At 38.3% G+C, this 24,254-nt stretch overlaps 1 protein-coding gene across 1 annotated transcript in view; it reads left to right on the plus strand.

The window, feature by feature from the left end:
* LOC140160840 (proton-coupled amino acid transporter 1-like) overlaps positions 1-24,254 on the plus strand; it is a 37,694-nt gene that overhangs the window by 9,463 nt on the left and 3,977 nt on the right. Inside the window, exons 2-10 of the mRNA XM_072184157.1 lie at positions 981-1,242; positions 7,688-7,778; positions 8,689-8,777; positions 9,346-9,441; positions 14,086-14,170; positions 16,537-16,704; positions 17,920-18,039; positions 18,369-18,535; positions 22,025-22,197. Coding sequence (XP_072040258.1) covers positions 1,061-1,242; positions 7,688-7,778; positions 8,689-8,777; positions 9,346-9,441; positions 14,086-14,170; positions 16,537-16,704; positions 17,920-18,039; positions 18,369-18,535; positions 22,025-22,197 — 1,171 coding nt within the window. The 5' untranslated portion in view covers positions 981-1,060. The remainder of the gene's footprint in view (positions 1-980; positions 1,243-7,687; positions 7,779-8,688; positions 8,778-9,345; positions 9,442-14,085; positions 14,171-16,536; positions 16,705-17,919; positions 18,040-18,368; positions 18,536-22,024; positions 22,198-24,254) is intronic.

Below are 24,254 nucleotides of genomic sequence, written 5' to 3' on the forward strand. Positions count from 1 at the left end.
ACCAAACTTCATGAGCAACCACACATTGGCACTGTGTCATTATACCATTTTCTCCCTGATGGTGCAGTGACATCAACTCACACATCTATGCAGCATCTTTAAGCTTGCATGTGTGTACGCCAGTGCTTTGAGCGAATGCTAGCAATGTAAGGCTGCGTCTAATGATTATGAAATGTGCACTGACATCACTGCCACATCAGTGTGAAAAATGGCATCTAGGCACTTCAAGCGATAAAGATGGGTGGGCTGAAGTTTTCACATTGTTTTCAACCTTACATGATGACTTATCACCCAAACATTTGTATTCTAAGATTTAGTCCAATCAGTAGCAATAGCCAGGATGGTTTTAACAGCAGGGCCAAAAGGGGTGGTCAAAAAAGGCTTTACAAAATCTGAAAAATTCCGGCAGCCAGCACCCATCGATTCTAGAACTAAATCAACAAAATGGGTGTGAGATGCTGAACTTGATCTTGTCATGATAGTGGAACTTGATCTTTGTTGGTTCCAGAAATTTGAATAAGTTACAACTTCATACAAACTGGTGCGACCAGCAGCTGGGGCATTGGACACGAAAGTAAAAGCATCCATTGATAGAATCACTTTGAATTGACTCAATTCCAAGCCACTCTCGATCAACAAAAACAATGTATTTCTCATTAAGTTTTGTTACCTGGAGAGATTTGATCATGTCTCACCTCCTTTTTCAACCAAATCGACGGTAACAACTCTTGTAGTGAGGGATCAACATTTAACCACAAATTGCCTCATGCAAAACTCACATCCTTGGAACTAAATACCACACAAGGTCATTTTTATGTAACTCATTGACCCATGTGTGGCATGTACTGCCTCTAGCTATACTAACAGCCTGGTGATGTGGTCAACTCATTGACAGATACTAACCTCAGGAGGGAATTTAATTTTTGATCAAATTCTCTTCAGGTAGTGAAATGTAATGTTTGTTTTTTATACACATTCAGATTACGACAATGAAGTGACAAAAACCAAACTGCAGCAACATCCACCACCTTACGAACAGAAGCAGACATTCTTCAGTGAGATGGCAGAAAAAATAGCTGAAAAGCGCCCTCTTCTGCGCCGGACATCATCCACTCCCTGCATCTCATTCCAAGGGGTAGAGAATTCAGTTAATAGTGCAGATGGTGAAACCAAGAGCTTAAATGTCCACCGGATGCGCTTCTCTCTGAGCGAGTCGCGTATGTTTGTGACCCATACAACTACGTAAGTATTGCAACTTGTGGAGGTTATTCATGGAGGATATTTTGTAAGACATTTTCATCCCCACATCAGCTAGAGCTATCACCATCACCAAACAATCTCATTCCAAATGTGCTCCAAATAGTTTGGATATTAACCCTAACAGCCCTGAATACTACAAAATACTACTTGATATATATATGCGCTGTTCGTGCATGCATCCCACGTGGTGTGATGACGCAATCGCCCTAAGTGATATATACTATATAGGCACGGTTTCGCTGGCCAGCGAAGCCCAAGACCCGTGGCAAGGTGTCGCCGACCGAGTGCTTGGCATGCGAGGGGTCTCGGGTTCGAATCCCACCCAGAGCAAACAACTTCTTTCCTTCTTTTCTCTCTTTATTCTTTCCTTCTTTCCCTTCCCGTCGCCAAAAAGCCCCTAGGCGGTTAGGGTTAGGTTACCACTATCGAAACTCAGTATAGGCTTCCTTAACCCTAACAGCCCTGAATACTACAAAATACTACTTGATATATGCGCTGTTCGTGCATGCATCCCACGTGGTGTGATGACGCAATCGCCCTAAGTGATATATAGGCACGGTTTCGCTGGCCAGCGAAGCCCAAGACCCGTGGCAAGGTGTCGCCGACCGAGTGCTTGGCATGCGAGGGGTCTCGGGTTCGAACCCCACCCAGAGCAAACAACTTCTTTCCTTCTTTTCTCTCTTTATTCTTTCCTTCTTTCCCTTCCCGTCGCCAAAAAGCCCCTAGGCGGTTAGGGTTAAGCAAACACTTGTATCACATTGACTATTCTTTTAAAACAGCTACAATGATCTTGTTTTATCTGATTGGCTTATCCTTGAATCCAAGCAGTGTTATATCTTGCAATAGATAATTAAGAGAGAGAAAAATGTCACGGTCTATTTGGGGTAATCCGGGGTAATCCGGGGTCAAATTGCCATAAATTGACGCCATTTCTTAACATTTGGTGAAAACTATCTCTACAGTAAATTGCCTGAAATCTTCCACCAACCACCCAAACGGGAATTCTTCTGTCTTTATGAACTACCGAAAGCAGGGTGACCACTTACTTACAATGTGCATTATAATCATCACATACTTGTAGCTAATGGATAAATGACGGTTGCTTCAATTGAGGAAAAACAGAAGACCAAATTATTAAGGTATAGGCCTATATATTTTTACTCATGGAATCCATAGTTTTGGGCAGAAGCCTTGGTATTGGTTTCCATTGTTGAATAGGTCAAATTAAGGAGAGCCAATTTGATCTAAATAGCAAGTCACTGGTTTCAAGTACTGGTTTCTTATCGTTATGACTTTCTATTTAAAGAAAAAAAGTCCAAAGTCTATTGTTGCAATATGTAACATTAATATCTATGTGACTTTAAACACAATTACCCTTAGACAGAGAAAATGAAAAAGGACAATGACACGATTGTTTTGCTAATCATGATGGCAATCAAACAAGTCACCATTTATTATGCACTTGGAATTTGTTTCCGAATCAACACCAATTACCTCTGATCTCAGCCGAAACCCATTTATATACCGGTACAAATAAAATATATTCTCATCTAGAGAAAGCATAATTGAAACAACTGGATCAGACGGCCGCCATCTGAATTCCCTTCACAACAGCGTACGACCGTGGTAAAGTGTTCCAATTTGAACCATTGACCTCGACGTCACTATCGGGACCACTGCTACAGCGACGACGCTGACTGTAGGAGTTAGCTTTTCAAAACAAAATCAAAACCTGTCTCATCCAGGAGACCTACTTCCCTAGGACTTAAATTCCCGAGTGTAAGACTCAAGAACCATTGATTAACAATAACATATAATATCATGGCTGAGACCCACAAAAGGTATATAAACTACTGGTGAATACAATTCAAGAGCTCAGAGGGTGAATATCCCTGGATTCCTACCAGGCATATATGTGACCTGGAAGTTACAATGGATAAAGGATTACTGTGAAATACTCGTATAATGTGCATATATATCATTGTAATTCAAGAAAAGAATATCTCAAAATCCAAGTCTCCAATTAACTATGGAGATAGTAAAGAAATAAGGCAACATACATTTGCACAATTATAACCTTATTATATTGCGACACCTTTTATCTTTGAAGATATCATTATCTTTGAAGATCGATGAAAGTTTTTTCTCAAATACCTATATCATGGCACCTGAGATAATTAAATTATAATTAAATAAGCTTATTAATTAAGATATAAACCCGACTATATTTCCATTTTGCTTGTAGATCTGTGGAAGCTTCTCCCTCTAAGGTACTCCTATTGGATATAACATATTAAACTATTATCTTGCAAATAACTCTTACTGTAAACGATTTCCTTCTCACATGTGCTCCTATGCTTCGAAAAAGTTGAGGAACATTTTAACGATATCCTGCTAATAAAACATAATTGACAATTCATCACTCTATTAATTTTGTTTTGTCTTTCTATAACTCTTTTGTATGCAATCTTACTAACTTTTCCATAAAGTTACATATATCTTTTCATTTAACTATTACCTTCAAGACTTTTTCTTCCTTGCACGGGTTTGCCAAAACTCTATTGATATAATATTAAATATTTTTCACCAACAACATACCCTTATATATAAAGGGAGTGGTGGGTGGGAAAATTTTCCCGATGCTGCTTGTTTGATTGCTAATCAACAATGATAATCAAAACATTATAGCGCCCAAGGTCATCATGAGACGGCGACTCCCATTGGTTCATTGTCCCTGCCAACAATAACAACAACTGCCCGACCTGGACCAATGGAATCATCCCTTTTCTCAGCATGGGTAAAATGAGTTTTACTTTTACTGCGCTTTGTAAAACTGAATTAATTTTACAATAAGCTAACAAAACAAAAAATTATCTTCTGTGCATTGTCTTTTTCCCCTCCCCTGACGTTTTTAATACATGTATTGCACATGTTTGTCAACAAAATCAATTGTCATATCAATATCATCCAGTGTCCTATAAATTTGTTAGCGAAAATTGCACTCAATTTTTCTGATATTAATTCTGTTTTACTGAGAAAAATGAAAGTAAAAAAGTGTGAATAATATAAAAGCTTTAAATGAAACCAGTCAATTTACGGTATATATGGATTTCAAAATGTGAACTGCTTAGAATTATGTGACCTTGACAACAGCAACAGCACAGGACAAAGAAACAATGCAATCAAAAATTGAATCGATGTAGCAACTGATGGAGAACCACTGAGTTTGAAACTCTTGCAAATTCTCATGTTTTATATGTTTACAAGTTTGACATTAATAGTGAGTTCAAGTTTAAGGTGTGTTGATCGGAGGGGAACATGACTTAGTACTCACATATTTAGACTTATAAAGCTGACTCACAAGCAGTAGCGTACCCAGGGGGCAGGGGGGCAGAGTGCCCCCCTGACAAAAAATTTAAAGAAAAGTGCCCCTCTGACAAAAAATGAAAGAGAAAATGGGGAAGGCAATGGAAAAGAAAAAGGGCAAGGAGCTCAATTTCCACCAAAATTCACCCGATCATAGGCCAAAATAGTGTAAAATGCCAATTTTTTTTATGCACATTGTCACAATAAAGCCCTTTTACCCCGATCATGGGCCAAAATTGTGTAAAAAATGGAATTTTTTTTCATCAATGCCTCAAAATTTTTATTCCCCCACCCCCGACTAAGAAAGCTGGCTATCCCACTGCACACAAGAGGAATGGTATGGGTTCTGTAAAGGAGGTCCAGGGCTTGCGCACATAATAAATGTCCAAAACTTTTGTGATATGATTATTAACTTAAAGCAATAATGTGTGATTTGCATAGAGAATAGATTCTTATTTAAATGTTTGTTTTCACTGAGTGATCACATTATCCCCTTTTAATTTCAAGCCAAACAAATGAGGTATAACGAAGAAAATTGCGATTCATTCCAACGCCTACAATGCGTGTACTACGCCGCCGATCGTATTACATGTAACTGCACGGAGCATTGCATTGCGCTTGACGTGTGTACATACAAGCTGACATCCACGGTATATGCTAGCAAGTACTCGATCGTTGAACTCTGAATAAAACCGGGTCAACCCGGTTTTAATACAAAAAGTTACATTTTACTGTTATAAGCACTTCAGGCTTAGTCTTTTACGTGGTATTTTTACCTCTGGGCATTATAATTATGCAAAAAGTAGAAATCCGAGTAAAATTGAGGGCGTCGCTAAGAAGCAAATCACACATTATGGCTTTAAGAACTGTAAGACCTTTTGAAATATAAATCCTTGAAGCATTTCCTGTAAGATCAATGTATTGATAATAAGAAGTACCATACCATACATTGCAATTTTTTAGTTAAAGGGCTAAAACAGGAAAATAAAATCTCCTGCCATCCTAATTAGCACTTTTCTCAAAAACTGGGTTTTTTATTAAAGAAATCTGCTGTGCTAGTTGGATTCCGTGCATCATTTCCTTCCTGAAAATTATACCGGCACTTTTATGTACTTTTACTTGTACTTAATCTGTCATCATCATTATCATCATTACTTTTAAATGTACGATACAAAACAATGTCTAAAATCAAAGGTATATTTTAAAACTGGTCAACAACACTGCACTTTTTGAACCGAATATTTCAGAGAAACCATTCTCCGTCATCAGCGGTACGTGTAATGCTGTTGGTAGATGACTGATGATTCTCCACTGTTTCCAGATGTTATTGACAATGTCCTTTTTGTCCTTTGTGATGGTGTTTCTAGAAGAGAATCATATATTCTAGAAAGTTCTCGGCCCCCGTCCCTATTTAGGGTGGGGCTGGTCTCTTGCTTGATTTTAATGGCTTCCCTCACTTTCCTAACATCTAGAAACACTGGAGAATCATCAGTCAGTCTACCAACAGCATTACACCGCTGATGACGGAGAATGGTTTCTCTGAAATATTCGGTTCAAAAAGTGAGTGTTGTTGACCAGTTTTAAAATATACCTTTGATGTCTATATTCCCAACATGTATAAATCTCTTCATTCGCAATGTCTTAAACGTTTAGAGTGACCCTGCATGCCCCCTTAATATGATGAATCACACTGTAAGAGACCTTTCATGTTACCATTAAAGATAGATGATTTGTCTGAACATTAATGAGTTTTATGGCTGAATGTTCAATTACATGCTATGTATGTATCCTGTCTGCGTTGACATGATTGATCATGTGTCTGTCTGGCATAGATGCTGACTTCATATGCAGAGGGCATGACTTCTCATCTTCTCTACTTCACACCTTTGTTTAAAGCGGATGTTTTATAAATCAAAGCACAAAAAGGACAAGGTCTTATTGCAGCCCGTAAATAGGGGGAAAGGGGGCCAAAGACCCCAAAAAGTCCCCTGTTTAGACCCCAAAAGTCCCATTTGCAAGCATATAGCAAGTGAAAAAAGGGTAAAAAAATAAAGGGTCAATATTTTTTTTTCAAAATTGCCCCCAGTCCATTTTTTCAAAATCAGCCCCCCAAATAAATCCTGGTTATGGGTCTAGTGATATGAACTATTACATGACATACCTCTGTAGCATGTGTCCCTCACAGACCAACCTAGGTAAACAAACAAACAAACGAATGACATACCTCTGTTTGACAAACATAATGGGTTAATATTTTTAGTTTGGTAAAGACAATGGTATGATCAAAAATATTTAACATTCTGGTTCTTCAAATAAGCGTTGTTGAATTAAATCTTGAAGTAATATTATATAACAGTATGCTGCCTTAATTTGTGTTGAAAACAATCAAATGTCAATTTGGAATTGACACTTTCACAAGACTTCTTCTTCTTCCTTATTAGTGCCTCCCTCATATGTATGAGTATTATCGCACTGCGTACAGATAAGCTGTACTTAACTTGCATTGCCATTGCCCAAGTACATCCAGGCGCGAAGCCACGGCTTGAGGGATTGATCCGACCAATATTTTGTTTATAAAAAAAAAAAAAAAAAAAGGGGACAAAATAATAGTAACCATCAATATCAAGTTGGTTTTTTTATGTTTTGTTTTTGGTGTATTTTTTGTTTTATTTTTGTTACAAGCATCTGTGATCGTTTCTGATATGCGAGAGCTTGGAGAAGATCTGTCTTTGACTGCGACACCTGCAAGTGCCAACCGTTCCGATCAGCGGAACTGTTTTGATTTTTAAACCTCAAAGTCGGTAAAAAGTGAAACGTACCGATTTTCCCGATTTTACTCAGGCATGACTCCATGAGATTTCTCCACGGATCCGCAGATATCAGTGGGAAAAATGATATATTTCAAACTCTTTCAAACGAAATTGTGTACACAAATAGTGTAAAAAGATCCACCAAATGGCCTCAATCAGACCTTCATTTTGAAATTTTTTCCAATCTCAAGTAGTAGCTCAATTTTGTCCACCCAAATTGACCTGATGATTTGTTTGCCTTGTCTTTGCAGCAATATGCAGACTCTGATGCATGTGTTAAAGGGTAACATAGGCACCGGATTACTGGGGCTACCTGTGGCTGTCATGCAAGCAGGATTAGTGGTAAGTCTATCTTATTTATGAAAATAGAAAGGCTTCTTTTCTGATCCAAATAATCTGCTACTCACTCGGAAATATTTTAATTCCTTGCTAGGAGTTGTGACGCCCAGGATACATAAAGGCGCCCTCCTCAATTCTTGAAACAATTGCGCAAAAAAATGCAGAAATAGGGCCTACCACTCATTAATTTTGGCTATAATGCAGTTGAATATCGGTCTAGCTTAAATTGATCATTCAAATGATTTCATGCTGAAATGCGTGTGAAGCGCGCAAATTTTTTGACTTTCATCGCTTGGAGGGGGCGCAGAATCGATGCTGAATCGGTCAATTTGGCACCCCCAAGGGTGGCGCCCAGGGCATGCGCCTGTCACAAAAGAGTCTTTATGAGGAAGTGTCAGAGGTACTTTCAATTACATGATTACCCTCCCCACACACCCGTCCCACCCTGTGTAACATGCAAACTATAAAATGGTGTATATGCGATTTTATTGCACCAACACATACATCAAGGGGTTAGTATAAAGCCTATCTGCAATAGCTGCCAGGTATGTGTCTTGTAGATGTCTACAATATAGAATGCAGATATTGTCAAATGTTTCATATGGCAGCTATTACAGATACAGCCATGTTGCACTAACCCTGCGATGTATTGTGACATTGTACTAAAGTTTGTTCGGTTTATATAAGGTGGAAAAAATAAGACTCATAACACCGTTTATTGATATAAAATGGCATGCACGCAGTTGGGCGCATACTTACGCTAGCCGTGCGTTGCGCAATTTGTGACTGGCGCACGCTAATGTGAATTTACGCTAGCGTGAGTTGGGACTTTATTTACGCGCGCAGTAACAAAAGCAGAATAATTTCCGCCTTATATAAACCGAACAAACTTTACTGTTGCCTGTGTTTTCAGGTTGGCCCTTTAGGCCTCGTTGCCATGGGGATTATAGCAGTACTATGTATGCAGATGATGGTCAGGAGCTGCCATTTTCTGTGTGAAAAGTAAGTAGCGATCGAACTATTACCCAAATATAAAATTTTGCATTATGAGTACTGTTGCTGGTTCATTCCATTTTGAAGATGTATCGCAGGGTGGGCATGGGATATTTCATTGTCCTAGTCCGACGAGTAGGACTTTTTTCTTTTATTTGCCAACTATACTCAGCTCAGACTACATGATCACTATCTCACATGGTGTAAGAAAGACGAATTGCGATAGGCTTGTAGCTAAGAAAAAAACAGGTCCTTCTCGACTCGTCGGACAACACCGCACACCATAATGCTCCTGTCTGGCTTACATATACACTGGACTTCATATGATCACTATCTCACATGGTGTAAGAAAGACAAATTGTGATAGCTTGTAACTAAGAAAAAAACAGGTCCTACTCGACTCGTCGGACTACATCGTCCACCATAATGCTCCTGTCTGATATACACTGGTCAAATTTGATTGCAAGTTGACTTTCAGTTTGGCTGAGACTTATCTGAGAGACAATCAATGATAGTGTTTGTTCTTTTATATATAACCCAGCCTGATTTGGTTCACCTTTTATATTTCCACTAATAGGGCATGTCTAACTGCATTAGATTATGGTCAGGTATTTGAAGAAGCACTACGGCAGGGTCCCGTACCATACTTCAGAAGGAATCCTAAAATTGGAAGGTAAGGTACCATGTTGGGGACAACTTGTATTCTTACACCGAGCCACTCACGCACACACCAGGCCTTGCTGTCTAGATTTTAAAGGCGAGTGGTCAATCACTCGCTAGCATGATGCTAGGCGAGTGGTCGAATCACTCTCTACATTTTAATTGAATCACTCGCTCGGTCTGAAAGATCATTCATACTAATAGGAAACAATTACACACTGTTCACACCCGATCGCTCGCTCAAAATGGCAAGGCCTGACACACACATGATTACAAGTCGGTAATCCAAAGGGTCATTAGTCCGAAAACCCAACAAGTCGTCATAAACCCTAATCATTTAATGTGGCCCAATCCTAAGCTCCTAACCCTAAACATAACCCTATTCCAAAACATAATCTGACTCTATAATCCTAACACTCACTTTATATCCCTAACCCTAATTCTAACCCTAACATTTTCCCCTAGTAACACTAGAATGACCTAAACCATAACTTTGACCTTTCATGCAGACAAACAAGCTGCTCCCATAAAATAGCTTGAAATATGGGCGTAGGTAACATGTATGATTTTCATATTCCAATAAAAACTCAATTTTAAAACAAAAATTGCACACTCACCTGGCATTTAGCCCCAGGGGGGGTACTTAGAACAAATGACCGTATGGGGACGTGCCGCTAATATGGGTAGCATTTTCGGCCTTTTGCTATATCAATGACCCCTTTTTCTAAGCCAATTTTGGTATATGAATGGGTCCTTTTTGAAAAATAGCCCAATTTTGCCTCAATCTAGCCAAAATTTTGAAATTTTCCAAAAAAAATTGTAAAAACTAAGACAATTTGGGTTAAATTTGGCTGAAAATTTTGACTTTAGGTATATCAATGGGTCCAAATTTCTTGAAAAATTGGTATATTTATGGGTCCACTTTCAAATTCTCAGCGGCACATCCCTACCAAAATCAAACTTGAGTACCCCAGGCATTTAGCATGGTATTGTTTTTTCCTAAGCATTTTGTTTTCAATTGAATAAGACTAGATCAAACAGGTCTCTCAAACTCAAAGTCATTATCTCGGTAAATATCACACACTTTTCTAAAACAAATACAAATCGAGCAATAACAGGAAATAAAGCTGTACTAATTCTATTAGTTGACATTTAAAAGTAGCTTATATTTCACAGTAAACAAAATCTATGTCAATTCTCAGAAACTCATTATTTTCTGTAGTCCCAGTGCAATAATATTTCAAAATTCAACATCAACATGTTAAGCCATAATTTACATTGGCTCTGTCAGCAGGTGAATGGCCTTCTCAGAATCAAGTTAACTTTTGGAAAAGTGCTATATTAGAGGTTAATTGGAGGGCATTGTGAAAAATCTAAACATTTTGCCGAGGTCCAAAGCAAAATGTTTAGATTTTGCACAATGCCCGACATATTACCGATGCTAAGTTATTAACCTCATTCATAACCGTCACTTTGATCTCTTCACTGTACAAAATAACCCAAAATTTTGATCAAAATTTTTACATCTTCCCTTTCCAAAAATCAATCTGGCTAAAACAGGATGACCAATAACAAAAGTGCGCATCACAATCTGTGCAAATATGATAGCGCGCAATCAAAATACGGCAGCCAGCGCGCGCACAGTTTGTTTGACGCACAATACGGCACTTGCTGAGGTTACTAATATTTACTTTCGAAAAATTACGCATTTTGCGGTCAATTGTGAGATATTAATGACCTCGATCTGCGTTCACGTTTTCACAAATAACTATATAAATGTAATTGGATCGCACTCATTGCGTTTATTAATGAGGTTATGAATAAACATTATCATCACAAGAACGGGCTTATCCATTTAAAATCCATACACCCCCTATGGAAGACATGACCTTAATCTTCTACACAAGGGGGTGCAGATTTCAAAGGAGATGAACACTTCCATAGGAGATGAGTTTCAACACAGAAACATGAAAGCACTTGCATATGCCATGGTCTTGCTTCCTGGGGGGGGGGGCACTCACTTCAAATGGGTGACAGGCTTGTGCAGTCACATTGACCCCCATTTTTCAACTCCCTCTCACCCAATGACCCCTTTTTTTATTTTATTGAACTCCCTTTCACCCAATGACCCCCCTTTTGTTTTCCTGTCACCAAAAGACCACCTTTTTTCAAGAATTTTGGACAACTTTCTGATAATCTCTCACCAAATGACCCCATTTCAGTTCCATGGAAAGACCCCTTTTTTGTAAGATTTTCTCCAGTCTCATGAAAAGACCCCTTTCTCACTGAAAAAAACACACCCTTTTTTGGTGTCCAGGCTCTCACTAAAAGACCCCTAGTTTCGAACTGTTGTCCGCACATCCCTGTCACTTCCAAAGTCAATTTCCCCTCCCCCTGGATGATAAGTATGAACATTTCATTGATATTACGGTTTTGCAGACCACCAGACAACAAGTTACATGGAAGATACATTTTAGGTGTTGAACACATTTTGAACACATCAAAAGTATTCTAAATTGAATTTAAGAAGAGTTCACATTTTGCTTATGTTTTGAGGGCAAAATTTACTAAAGATATTCTTGCTTTTGTATTTTAGAGTAAAAGTTCCTTGTTAGGCAGGCATTTTGAAAATATTATTGATTGTGCATTTTCTGCACCTTCCCAGTGTTGGACGCCCCTCCCTGGGCTCCTCTCCTTTCCCCCTGGTATTGGTGCTTGTACTATGGATGTGGGTGTCCATGTGCTTATGAAATGAAACCAAACACTAATGATACAAGAATTGTGGTTCCATATGGAACCAAAATGCTCAAACCAGGCTTAACCATGCTGGTCTATGTGGAAAGAAAAGAGAGAACAAAATTAATTTGATCAAGGAAAAGAAGGTACTCCCAACCAATCAAGTGACTATATGCAGGGTCACAGGAAAAAATCAAGACATGGGAAAATATCCCAAAGATCTTTTCATTTTTCTGCGGTTTTGAAATACTAAGTAAGTCTGTCAAAAATACACAAAATAGGAGCTACATGTAAATTGCAAATAACAGTGCCTCAGCAAAGTCAGCATTCTGATTTTTGCCCATGAAAAAGTACCACTGCATCAAACCCAGGAGCTTCTAGCGGTGCTGCCCCATGGACCCCAGGGACCCACCACCCTACCTGCCAAGGGTTGTGCTCTGCACTCACAGAAAATATTCCAGTTCAAGTTCCCAAAAAGAAAAATATATTTCACTTATTGAGGGTATTGTGAAATAATCTAAACATTGTGCTTTGGATCTTGGAACCCGAGGGATATTCATAACCTCATTAATATACGCGAAGCCTGTAATCCAATCAAAAAAAATTGATTGCCTGACCGCGCACTAATTGCGAGGTCATTAATAACTCACGGACGCCGCAACAATGACTTCTGCGCTGCGATGCGGCGTATAAGCTACGCGTTATGGCAACGCGACACGCCTCGCTGATGCCGTCGCTTCTGTGATTGGTAGCTCTTGTTGTCGGCGCGAATGTTATATTCGCCTGGTTGATTTTTTTGTAGGGTAGGTCACAACAATGATTAAAACTGGTTATATTTAACAGCGTTTTATGGCATAAAATAACATAAAATGCCATTTTGATTTGTTCAAAATATTAGATACGACGGTAATGAATGACAATAATAACTTTGCACCATCTATTTTGAGGTCATTGTGTGAAATTGTCGGGTTTTGTTTTGGGCCTCAGCCCAAAACAAAACCCTCCGATTTCACACAATGACCTCAAAATAGATGGTGCGCAGTTATTATTGTCTAATTCCGAGGTCCAAAGCATAATGTTTAGATATTTCACAATACCCGAAAAATAACTGATGCAAAGTCATTAACCTCATTCATAACCGTCACTTTTCACTTTTTTAAATTCAATTTACGTCACATTTTCTTCTTTTAATTTGAAAACAGAACACAATTTTAACTTTATCTGTCATTTTCCCTGTAAAAATAGAATAGCCCATTAAGGAAATACCGCTAGCGACCAATCACACTAGCACGCAATCAAGCGATGTCCAAATACGGCGGCCAGCGTCCGCGTAAATTGTTCGAACGCGTAACACGTCACGTTACGCGGTCATTGTAGAGCGTCTACAAGCGTCTATTGTCTAATTGTAGAGCACACGCCTACGCGATGCCGTCACGCTTCTGTGATTGGTAGCTCTTATTGTCAGCGCGAATGTTATATTCGCCTGGTTGATTATTTTGTAGGGTAGGTTACAACAATGATTAAAACTGGTTATATTTAACAGCGTTTTATGGCATAAAATAACATAAAATGCCAATTTGATTTGTTCAAAATATTAGATACGACAGTAATGAATGACAATAATAACTTTGCACCATCTATTTGGAGGTCATTGTGTGAAATTGTCGGGTTTTGTTTTGGGCCTTGGTATTTTTCCTCGGGAGCTACTGCTCCCTCGGAAAAATACCTCAGCCCAAAACAAAACCTCTGATTTCACACAATGACCTCAAAATAGATGGTGCGCAGTTATTATTGTCTAATTATCTGTGATTGGATCGCACTTGCTGCGTATAATTAATGAGGTTATGAATGTATGAATAATGTGTATAGAAACTTGTGAAGTTTTTATCATACAATTAAATCTTTGTTTTCCTGTTTACAGCATCATGGTGAATTGTTTCCTTATATTTACACAGCTTGGGTTCTGCTGTGTCTATTTCCTCTTCATGGCAGATAATATACACGAGGTAAAGAACTGCTAGAATACTCAATTTGTCAGCCCCATTCCATAGTGAAGTGGGGTTCTGCGATTCAACAACTTTTTGAGAAAATCTGGTTTGAAGAAATGTCAATGTATAAATCAGACATTCATCATTTATATTTTGTACTTGATGTGAAAAGGAAACCTTTGTGAGATATGGCTTTCTGGCTCTCAACCAGAGGCGTCGCTGACCAATATGATTCGGGGTGTACAGCATGTTTTGCCAATGGAAATTTTTTGTAATTTGTAGACCAAAATTTTTTTTTTTTTTTACGGCGCACAAGAATCTAAAAAGTGGGTGGTCAAAAAAAATTTCGACTACTTTTTTGTCTCGCCTGATAAGGCAGGAGACTATATAATCACTTTTCCGTATGTATGTAGGGGTGTATGTGGGGGTGTGTGTGTGTGTGTATGTGACAAATTTGGTTAAAGTTTTGGTTAAAGTTTGCCTTCCGCCTATTTTCTCGGAGACTATGAGTCGCACGTTCCTCAAACTTGGTGGGTGGGTGCATCTTGACCCGAGACAGAATCGGTTTGTATTGGTTAGTGCGTCAAGGTCACTGAGGTCATGTAGGGGTCATCTGAGGTCAAATTAGTAAAAACTGTCGTATGGGCATGAAACTTGATTGGTGCAGTCAACATTTAAAGCCACATTTTTGGAAGGTCATTAGGAGTCATCTGAGGTCAAATTAGTAAAAACTGTCGTTTGGGCATGAAACTTGGTTGGTACAGTCAACATTTAAAGCCAAATTTTTGGAAGGTCATTTCAAGGTCACCAGGGGTCATCTGAGGTCAAATTAGTAAAAACTGTTGTATGGGCATGAAACTTGGTTGGTACAGTCAACATTTAAAGCCAAATTTTTGGAAGGTCATTTCAAGGTCACCAGGGGTCATCAGAGGTCAAATTAGTAAAAACTGTCGTATGGGCATGAAACTTGGTGGGTACAGTCAACATTTAAAGCCAAATTTTTGGAAGGTCATTTCAAGGTCACCAGAGGTCAAATTAGTAAAAACTGTTGTACGGGCATGAAACTTTGTGGGTACAGTCAACATTTAAAACCAAATTTTTGGAAGGTCATTTCAAGGTCAGGTCATTTCAAGGTCACCAGGGGTCGTCTGAGGTCAAATTTAGTACAAACTGTTGTGCGGGCATGAAACTTGGTGGGTACAGTCAACATTTAAAGCCCAATTTTGGAAGGTCATTTCGAGGTCACCAGGGTCATCTGAGGTCAAATTAGTAAAAACTGTTGGTCGGGCATGGATCTTGGTGGGCATGAAACTTGATGGGTACGGTCACCATCAGCCAGATAATTGTGCCCAGCCGATAACCACCAAATTCATTTACCTCTACCAAAAGTAATCGCAAAAGCAGGTGGTCACGAAAGCAGGCGAGACTCGTGGTTCGAGAACCGCCTTGTTTTAACTAGTAACTATTATAACATTAACAATAGGTCTATTACATAACAAAAGCACAAATTCGTAACACAGTAATCTTTTATATGACTCTAGCAATTTGCCGACAATCACACATACTTTTGACTACATAGCCGACAGTCACATGGTTTTGACGACAACAGTCAATTTTTGCCGACAAAATTGTGTCACACCCCCATACCCCCCTCTAGCGGTGGCCCTGCTCTCAACCCCCAATATAGACATCAAAAAGCATACAAAAATAGGTAAATGGCAGTAAGGTTAGATATGGCTATCTTCTAAACAAAAAAACAAAATCACTTTTAAAAGAAATACATTAATTCAGCCATTAATTCAATCCTACTGCAATTGCTACTTGAAAAAAGTCATTAATCTTGAAGTTCAGCACTACCCAAAAATTGACCAATTATCTATGCCCGTGCAACAGGGCATAGATATTGTATTTGTTCTGTTTAGTCTTCGGCTTCTCCTTCTTCTCCTCTTTCTCAAGATCAGTCCTTTGCTCTCATCTAGCTCAAGAACTAAAGTAGCCTCGGGGACCATACTTGGTACAATGATGGCCCATGACCCCTAGAAACATCTTAGGGTACCCCCGATATAAGAGAGTAAAGGCTTGGTAGGGTATTAGAGAGAGTGTGGGCCAGTCTGGTGTTATGAGCATTACATGTATATCAAATGAAAGCTTAAAACAAGTGCTTTCACATGGTGCTCACCAAGTTTGCGTTTGTGAATAGGGGAAGGGGCTTAGGTGTGGTCACGGGCATAGATATTCGTGTTTGGTCAAACACAACTGTGCCATCTAGTTAAATTTCTAATTGAGAATGAAGGCCTTCTTAGTGATCAGGTTATAACAATTCAGGATAAACTCGTAAATTAAACTTATTCTTTTACCTATTTGTATTTATCTTCTCTCTACAGATATATTTTCATTTTTATGGTGAGAAAGTTCCCAGTACCCAGATGTTTATCCTCATACTCTTCCCATTTGTGATGCTGTATGTCTGCATTAGAGACCTGGATGATCTGGCACCATTCTCTACTATTGCTAATATACTTACTGTTATTGGTCTTGTTATTACATTTGAAGTAAGTACCTGCTTATGAACATTATCATTATGAGTTTGTCAGAATGCCAAATATCGATTTGCATCTTGAACAACAGAATAGGAGATCAGAAAGTAGAGAACCAGAGGACAGCATATAACTTATTTAACAGTCTATAATATCGAATTGATTAACTCGAATTGATGTTAGCACTGGGTAGTAGCCATTACTGCCAGTAGACAGGAAGTCTAGAAAGTTGACCTCAACACTGTGGGTGGTCTTCCTGTGCTTTTGAATGGGACAGCAGTAACCGTGACCAATTTTTAGACCAAAATTTTGGATTTTTCAGATTTTTTTCTAAGTTTGTGAGAGCATAACAAGACTATCCATTGATGGATATTTATTTCCGTCGGTAAATATTTTTAAAATTAAGTTTTTCATAACATATTAAAAAGACAGAGACCCCTGCTGTATAATAAATTAGCTAGGTAAGTTTTGAGTAACCTTGGTGAAAATGATCAAAAAAGTGCCTATTCTTTTGTGTGTGTACGGTCTATCACCTGTCACATGGTAGTCTTGTAACATGTCTAATGGTGCTGCCCATGGCCACTCGATGAATTGTTTAATTCGAATTAATCAATCCGATATTATAAACTGTTTAATGGTGGTCCAGTGTGAGAGTGAGCAAAAGTTACGCACTGTTCTATAATTCAAGAGAAGTCATGCGTAACATGAATTTCACAAATAGATGAATCAATATTTGGCATTTTGCCAAGCTCGTAACAATATTTATACTTTCGTTTCATCTTGAGTGTGGGGTAATATAGGTGTAGTTTGCATGGTCACAGTATCTATCATATACGCTAACGTTCGGTTGGAGCCGGTTTCTATTGTTCTAAACAATGGAATGAGGTTCAACCACACTGGCAGAGGAGTTTTGAAGCCACCCCTAACCTAATCCTACAAGCCATATACACATGCATACAAGGGAGTTTGTCAGCAAGCCTGCGAAGCAACCACATACAATTTGGTATGAAACTTAAGAAGAAGCATATATCTGAGTAAACATGATGTACTCAATTATGACATGGTCATGCCTATAGTAGAAATTCATTTGAATGAACATAGCTGCCAACAGCATGACAAATCTCCATGTACATTGTGTGATGAATACCGGGTGTGCATAACATGGAAGTGATTTCAACTATGACAACTCACTTGTGATTGGTTAGTAACATTTTGTGTATTCTTTTGCAGTACATGTTTTCACATTTAGGTACTACAGTTGACCCCAAAGATCTACCGCTATTTGGCAGTTGGAAGGGTCTCTTTATATTCTTTGGTACTGCTATTTATTCATTTGAAGGAATTGGCGTGGTAAGTAATATAATGAAGACCCATAAACAATACTTTATCTGCAGACGACTAGTTTTAAAAAAAAAATTCAAAATTCAAACATTTCAAAAATGTAAATTTTCATGACCATATTTGGAATCAGCATGAAAAATGCACTAAATTGAGTACAAACAAGCCTAGTATTGATTCAGTAGTTCTTAAGATATCTCTTGATATTTTGAGAAAATATTTCAAAACTTGAACCCGGGTTCTCATGCACTAAAGGCAAGACACTAACCATTAAGCCAAGCTCTCCCGCTTGGCATACAGACTATAGTGTTCTCATTGCTTGCACACCTGTTTCTCACCAGGTTTTACCACTTGAGAATAAGATGAAGAACCCTGAAGATTTTGGTTTGGTGTTGTATGTGGGTATGTTCATAGTGTGTTCTCTCTATGTCTGTATGGGCACGGTGGGATATCTATGTTTTGGTGACGCTCTGAAGGACACTATTACACTAAATCTTCCAGAGACAGGGTAAGTAAGATCTGAATACTTTTTAAGATAAATTGAAAAATATTTTGCGAAATGTAAAAAAGTGAAAAGGTATGTGTAGCCTTATTTGTTTTACACAAGTGGCCCAATTTATAAAATCACATGTCATTGCATTCAGTCACAATGGCTTATTATGTAAAATAAGACTGTTTTAAGCACTGTTAAAAGTTGCATCTGACTCCTATAGTTGTGGACCATATATTTCTATTATGTTCATACTACTACTGTGAAAAATAGCAAGGGGCATTTTAAAGAAACAAGGGTCCGGCGCCTTAAATTTTCAGCCTGTCTGAACATGGCTTTATATGGCTATTCACAGTGTTAAAAACATACACTAAAGAGATACAGACTATCCACAAACAGCCAAAGTCCCTTTGCTTTGTATGCTGTGAATTCTTGCATATTCATGAGGGCTGATTGTTCGATCCTGTGTGTGTGTAACTATCATGCCAGCATTGCGTTCTTTGGGTATACACGATTTGTGTGACTTAGCATTTACGCAAAAGACCGTAAAAATACACACGTGCATAGCAGTTTCATCTTTTGCACTTCACAAAATGATCGGCCCTCATTACGCTGTATGCTGGGACTTTACCTATTTGTGGATAGTCTGTATAGATCTCTTTAGTTTAGTTTAAAGCCAAAACTTTAAAGGGCCTTTTGGACCATTTGTTCTGAGAATCTATAATTAACGTCAAATTGGTCCACATTTATGAGACTTTCTGACTTCAGACTCACAACAAAGCTACAAGGGTCATTCAAAAAGTTCTACCTCCATAACCATAAACTAAAGAGAACTTTTTGAATGAATGCTGTTCAATCATGTTATGCTTAAAATACTAGGGAAGGAAATCAGCATTGAATAGGTCTTGCTGTCTTTGACAACATAGACCCTATTGGCCCACTGAATATTGAATCAATGAACCTGCTCAAATATTAAATTACGGGGGTATTTTCAATAGAAAATAGTCCCTAAAAGGAAACTATTTTAAGTATTGTGGCTCAAAGTAAATGGGGATTTAGGGTATTTAGCCCCCGAAATCCTCAAAGTAGCCCCGAAAGTTCAATAATATTATTATACGGGGGTGATGATTTTCAAAAGTAGCTCCCAAAATTAAAAAAAGGATTTTTGATACCTGGTGTAGCTACCCTTGGACTGTTTTTGGAAAGTTTGATGTGATGGGAGTGTGTAACTGAGAACGGTGATAATTTTAGATGGTATTATGCACTAGCAATGTGTCACAATGGCAGTGATGTGCGCAAAGGGAGTGGTCCATGGAACCCCCGCTTTTGCTGTCTTGAAGTCTGCTGCCTCCAGTCCAGTGTCATTTTTCAGAATGTCAATGTAGGTCAGAGCAGGTCTTCCAGGTTTCCGCCTCCCATGCTTGGGTGTCCAATGAACCATTTTTGATGCGGGCTCATCACTTCTAGAACAGTGGCCAGCAAACCGGGTTCTTCTTTCCCTGATCTTGTGGCTTAATTTGGGAAGATCTCCATATAGGTCTGCATTTGACCTATGTTTTTTCCAGTTCTTAGCATACGGGTGTAACAGCCATCCAGACCCTTTGCAAGTTTAGGGGTGATGGTCCATGCTTCACATCCATAAAGCAGCACCGACTCCACTGTTGCAGCAAAAATACGAAGTTTGAAACTCTTGGTAAGAGTTGACCTCCAGATTTTCTTTAGTTTACTGCACGCCCTCCATGCTGCTGCTTTACGTAACTTGACATCCCTTTCTGTGCTTTTCATCCAAGCGCCTAGGTATTTGAAGTCATCTACCTCCTCTAGTTCTACACCCTCATTTGTTGTGATGCTTTCTCTCCTGTTATTGTAGGACATATACTTTGTTTTACTTCCATTCATCTTCAGGCCCACTTTAGCAGCTGAAGTCTCCACTCTACGAAGCAGTTCTTGTGCTTGGTGTATTTCCTCAGACAACAGTGCAATGTCGTCAGCAAAATCAAAGTCTGTCACCACGACTGGACCAACTCTCCTACTTTGCCTCTTTTCAAAGTATTATTGACTATACAAAATATTTATTATATTGATTTCAATGCAAGATCTTAATCTGCAGACAAGAAATAACACTAATTATATTTCTACTGATCTTACTACACAGTTTTTCAGTATTAATAATGAACCCTAATGTGTTATCGTCAATCAAATCACCAAGGTATATACAATTTGTTACTCTACCCAATTCTCAATCATGTTCAAACATTTGGTGTTGTGGTGTTCTCCAATTAAAGGTGGGTGACCTGATTGTATACTTATAACTTATAAATGGCAAAGATTTATTAACATTGTGGAATGATATAGAATCATTATAATGGTGTTCATGGGACGCAGCACCTACGCTAGTTGAGCTTTGCATAAATGTGTGACTGGCACAGTAACAAAAACCGAAGAATTTTTACCATTTATAAGTCAAAGTATAATGTTTCTATCGCACATTAAGGCCCATTCTTATTCCAAGTTTTGAGTTAAATTGCTCCATCAGTTTAGATTGTGTATCACAGTGGCCCGTAGAACAGTACATGAATTTTGCGGGAGCACACCATCAACTTAATATGTTTTTGTTCATACTGTCTATAAGCTAAACATATTTCAGGCCTAGTTACATTGCACTGGGGTAATGAGCTGTCATCTGACCTAAAATCTGCATTTTGATGGGGTAATGTGGGGGATGAGGCTGTCAATCGGGTCATGCACCTTTAAGCCAACATTTTGTGCATAAACAATTCACATTCATCATCAATTATGGATATTTAATTCTATTTGGGTCCGGTTATAGTTGACATTTTAGTTGTTAATGTTTATCATTTCATTTTTTTTATAATTTCAGTTATTTAAAACATTTAAGAAAATAAAATGAAGACGCCCTTTGCTGCATCATCGTGTTAGACAAAACTTTCATTGAATTTATTTCAAATAAATAATTGGATTTAACTCAAAACATGGAATAAGAGTGTTTGGATGATGGGCTTCCATGTCCAAAAAATTGTTTGATTGGCATAACCTGATCGACCCTATAGTTACACTGCTGACCCTGAATTTTTTTTTTTTTTTTAAAGAAGAATAAAAAAAAGTATAAATTTTGACTGTTTGCTATCACTTTCTACTAGTCTCTTTCCCATTGAAGTAATGTATTGTCAAACACACTTCCTAGCGGGCTTCCTAGAGTCTGGTGGTCTCTGATTAAAAGCAAAAACATATTCAATACACATATTTTAACTGTCATGTCAATATCTGTGTACCGTCTTTAAAAAGTATATTAAAAAGCAGACCTGTGTCGATTGGGCAAGCGGATAAAAAAATCCCTACTTACCTACCCTATTTTTTATGTTATGCCAATCAAACAATTTTTTAGGCCTCGGATTTAAACATCTTGTGATACAATTATACCACCCACCTTTAACCACTCATAGATATTTTTGATATTAATGTATGTATTTATTTGACTCGTTTCAGGTTATATATTTTTGTGAAAGTATTGTTTGTACTTGCCATATACATCTCGTATGGTCTTCAGTTTTATGTGCCAATAGAGATTTTGTGGCCTCATATCAAGAACAGAATAGCATCTGAGAATTACCAGTTACTTGGAGAATATATATTCAGATTGGTTATAGTATTAGTTACAAGTAAGTGGTACTGAAACTGAACTAAATGCCCGGGGGGGGGTCACTCATGTATGAAAGTTGTAAGCATCCGCGTGAATTGACTTTCAAAAATGATCCTAAGCTAGGATGTCGAAAAATTGTCAAACTAACCCTAAACAAGGATTTTACTCAAATAAAAACACCCTAAGCAAGGAATTGGTTTGAAATTTACCCCTAAACAAGGATAGACAATATAAAAACACCCTAATGAAAAATTGGTTTGAAATTTGCCTCTAAACAAGGATAGACATTGCGTGTGTCGGTAGAGTGTCATTCAGTCAGTGACAGTGATGATATCGGTAGGCCTAAGCTTAAAATTGGTGCTGTTTAATTCAGCTCCGATTTTTTTAAAAATCTGGTTAGTAAAATTGCTCAGAAACCACTCTTTTGTGCTGAATAACTTGATAAATATGTCACCACTAATGTCTGTTAATTAGGTAATTTCAAAAAACTACCCTAAACAAGGATCGTCCTTAAAAAAAACCACCCCTTCTTTGAGTAAAATGAGTGTTTTGAGACCCTAATTGTGGATCCGCGGATCCTCGTTTTGCTTTTCAAAACAACCCTAAATCTGTGTTTTATTTCACGCGGATGCTTATAACTTTAATATATGAGTGATCCCCCCAGGAAGTAGCACTGAAACTGAATTAAATGGTGCACTGAAGTAAAATCTAGGATCAAAGCCGAGCTACGCCAGAAATATTAATCAGACATGGAAATAAATTGATATGGATAATTCATTATATACCACTATTCTATTTCATCAATGGTAAAATCACATGAAAACTTGATATATCAGAGAATCCTTTAACTCTAACCCCCCTCCCAGGGTTTTATTTGCTATTGGAAGGCAAAGAAGAATCAAAAAAGGAGGGAAGATGAACAAAAAAGTCACTTAGACACCTTGCATGCCAACCACAGGATCACTGACCGGTCGCCACAAGGGTTTTGCTAGCCCAGCCAGCGATTCTGTGCGTATTGCATCATGGTCATAGCATCACATGGGATGGCATGCATACACATGGTTTTCCTTGTAATTGTTTGATTTTTGCACGTTAGGGTTATAGTTGTAGTCAACTTGTAGATAGCAGCGTTTCAAATAAGGCAGACCCTCAGCCCATGAAAATCTGTGAGGGCCCGCTAAAAAGCATCTGTGCAGGTCCAAAGGGCCCGTAGAAATTCTGGCTGCACATCGATGTACATGCATTGCCGTGTGAGCACCGGATTTATGAGTCCTCATGATCGACACTGATTGCCGTACTGCAAAACTTGCCTTGTTGTGAATAAAATGTTCAAGAAATACTACAAAATGAAGTACAGGGTGTATCAAAATGATTGGTACCCATCAGTTTCAAGTGATTATGGACAAGACTACCAAAACAAAATGCAACCCAGGAGCTACCTTATTTATAGATGAATATTATGAAAAGTCATACAACAATAAATCCTGGGCATTTCAAGAGGATCCAATGTTACATGCAAGCTTGTCAATAAGCACCAACCATTTTGATACCCCCTGTATGTGTGTGTGTTCCCTATTGTTTTATAATCAATTGTGATTTCCTATAGATACAACTAAAGTTTGTTCGGCTTATATAAGGCGGAAAATATTCGGCTTTTGTTACTGCGCGCATCAATAAAGTCCCAACTCACGCTCGCGTAAATTCACATAAGCGTGCGCCAATCACGCATTACGCAACGCACAACTAGCGTAAGCATTGCGCCCAACTGTGTGCATGCCAATCTATATCAATACACGTTGTTATGAGTCTTATTTTTTCGCCTTATATAAAGCAAACAAACTTTAGAGTTGTGATTTCCTATAGATATCAGTAAATTTATTCGGGCCTGTGAAAAAAAAGGACCCTAAAGTTTTGAAAGCAAGGGCCCAAATTTGCAGTGGCGTAGATTTCTTTTTGATATTGGGGGTATTATATTGGGGTTGGAAAAAATTCTAGTGAATCCAGCACCTTTTGGCAACAGAATAAGTTTATGGTACAAATGTGTGCAAAGCGCGCAACAAATTTTGCTATTTTTAA

This window comes from Amphiura filiformis, chromosome 9 (assembly GCF_039555335.1).
Source record: "Amphiura filiformis chromosome 9, Afil_fr2py, whole genome shotgun sequence".
NCBI lineage: Eukaryota > Metazoa > Echinodermata > Ophiuroidea > Amphilepidida > Amphiuridae > Amphiura > Amphiura filiformis.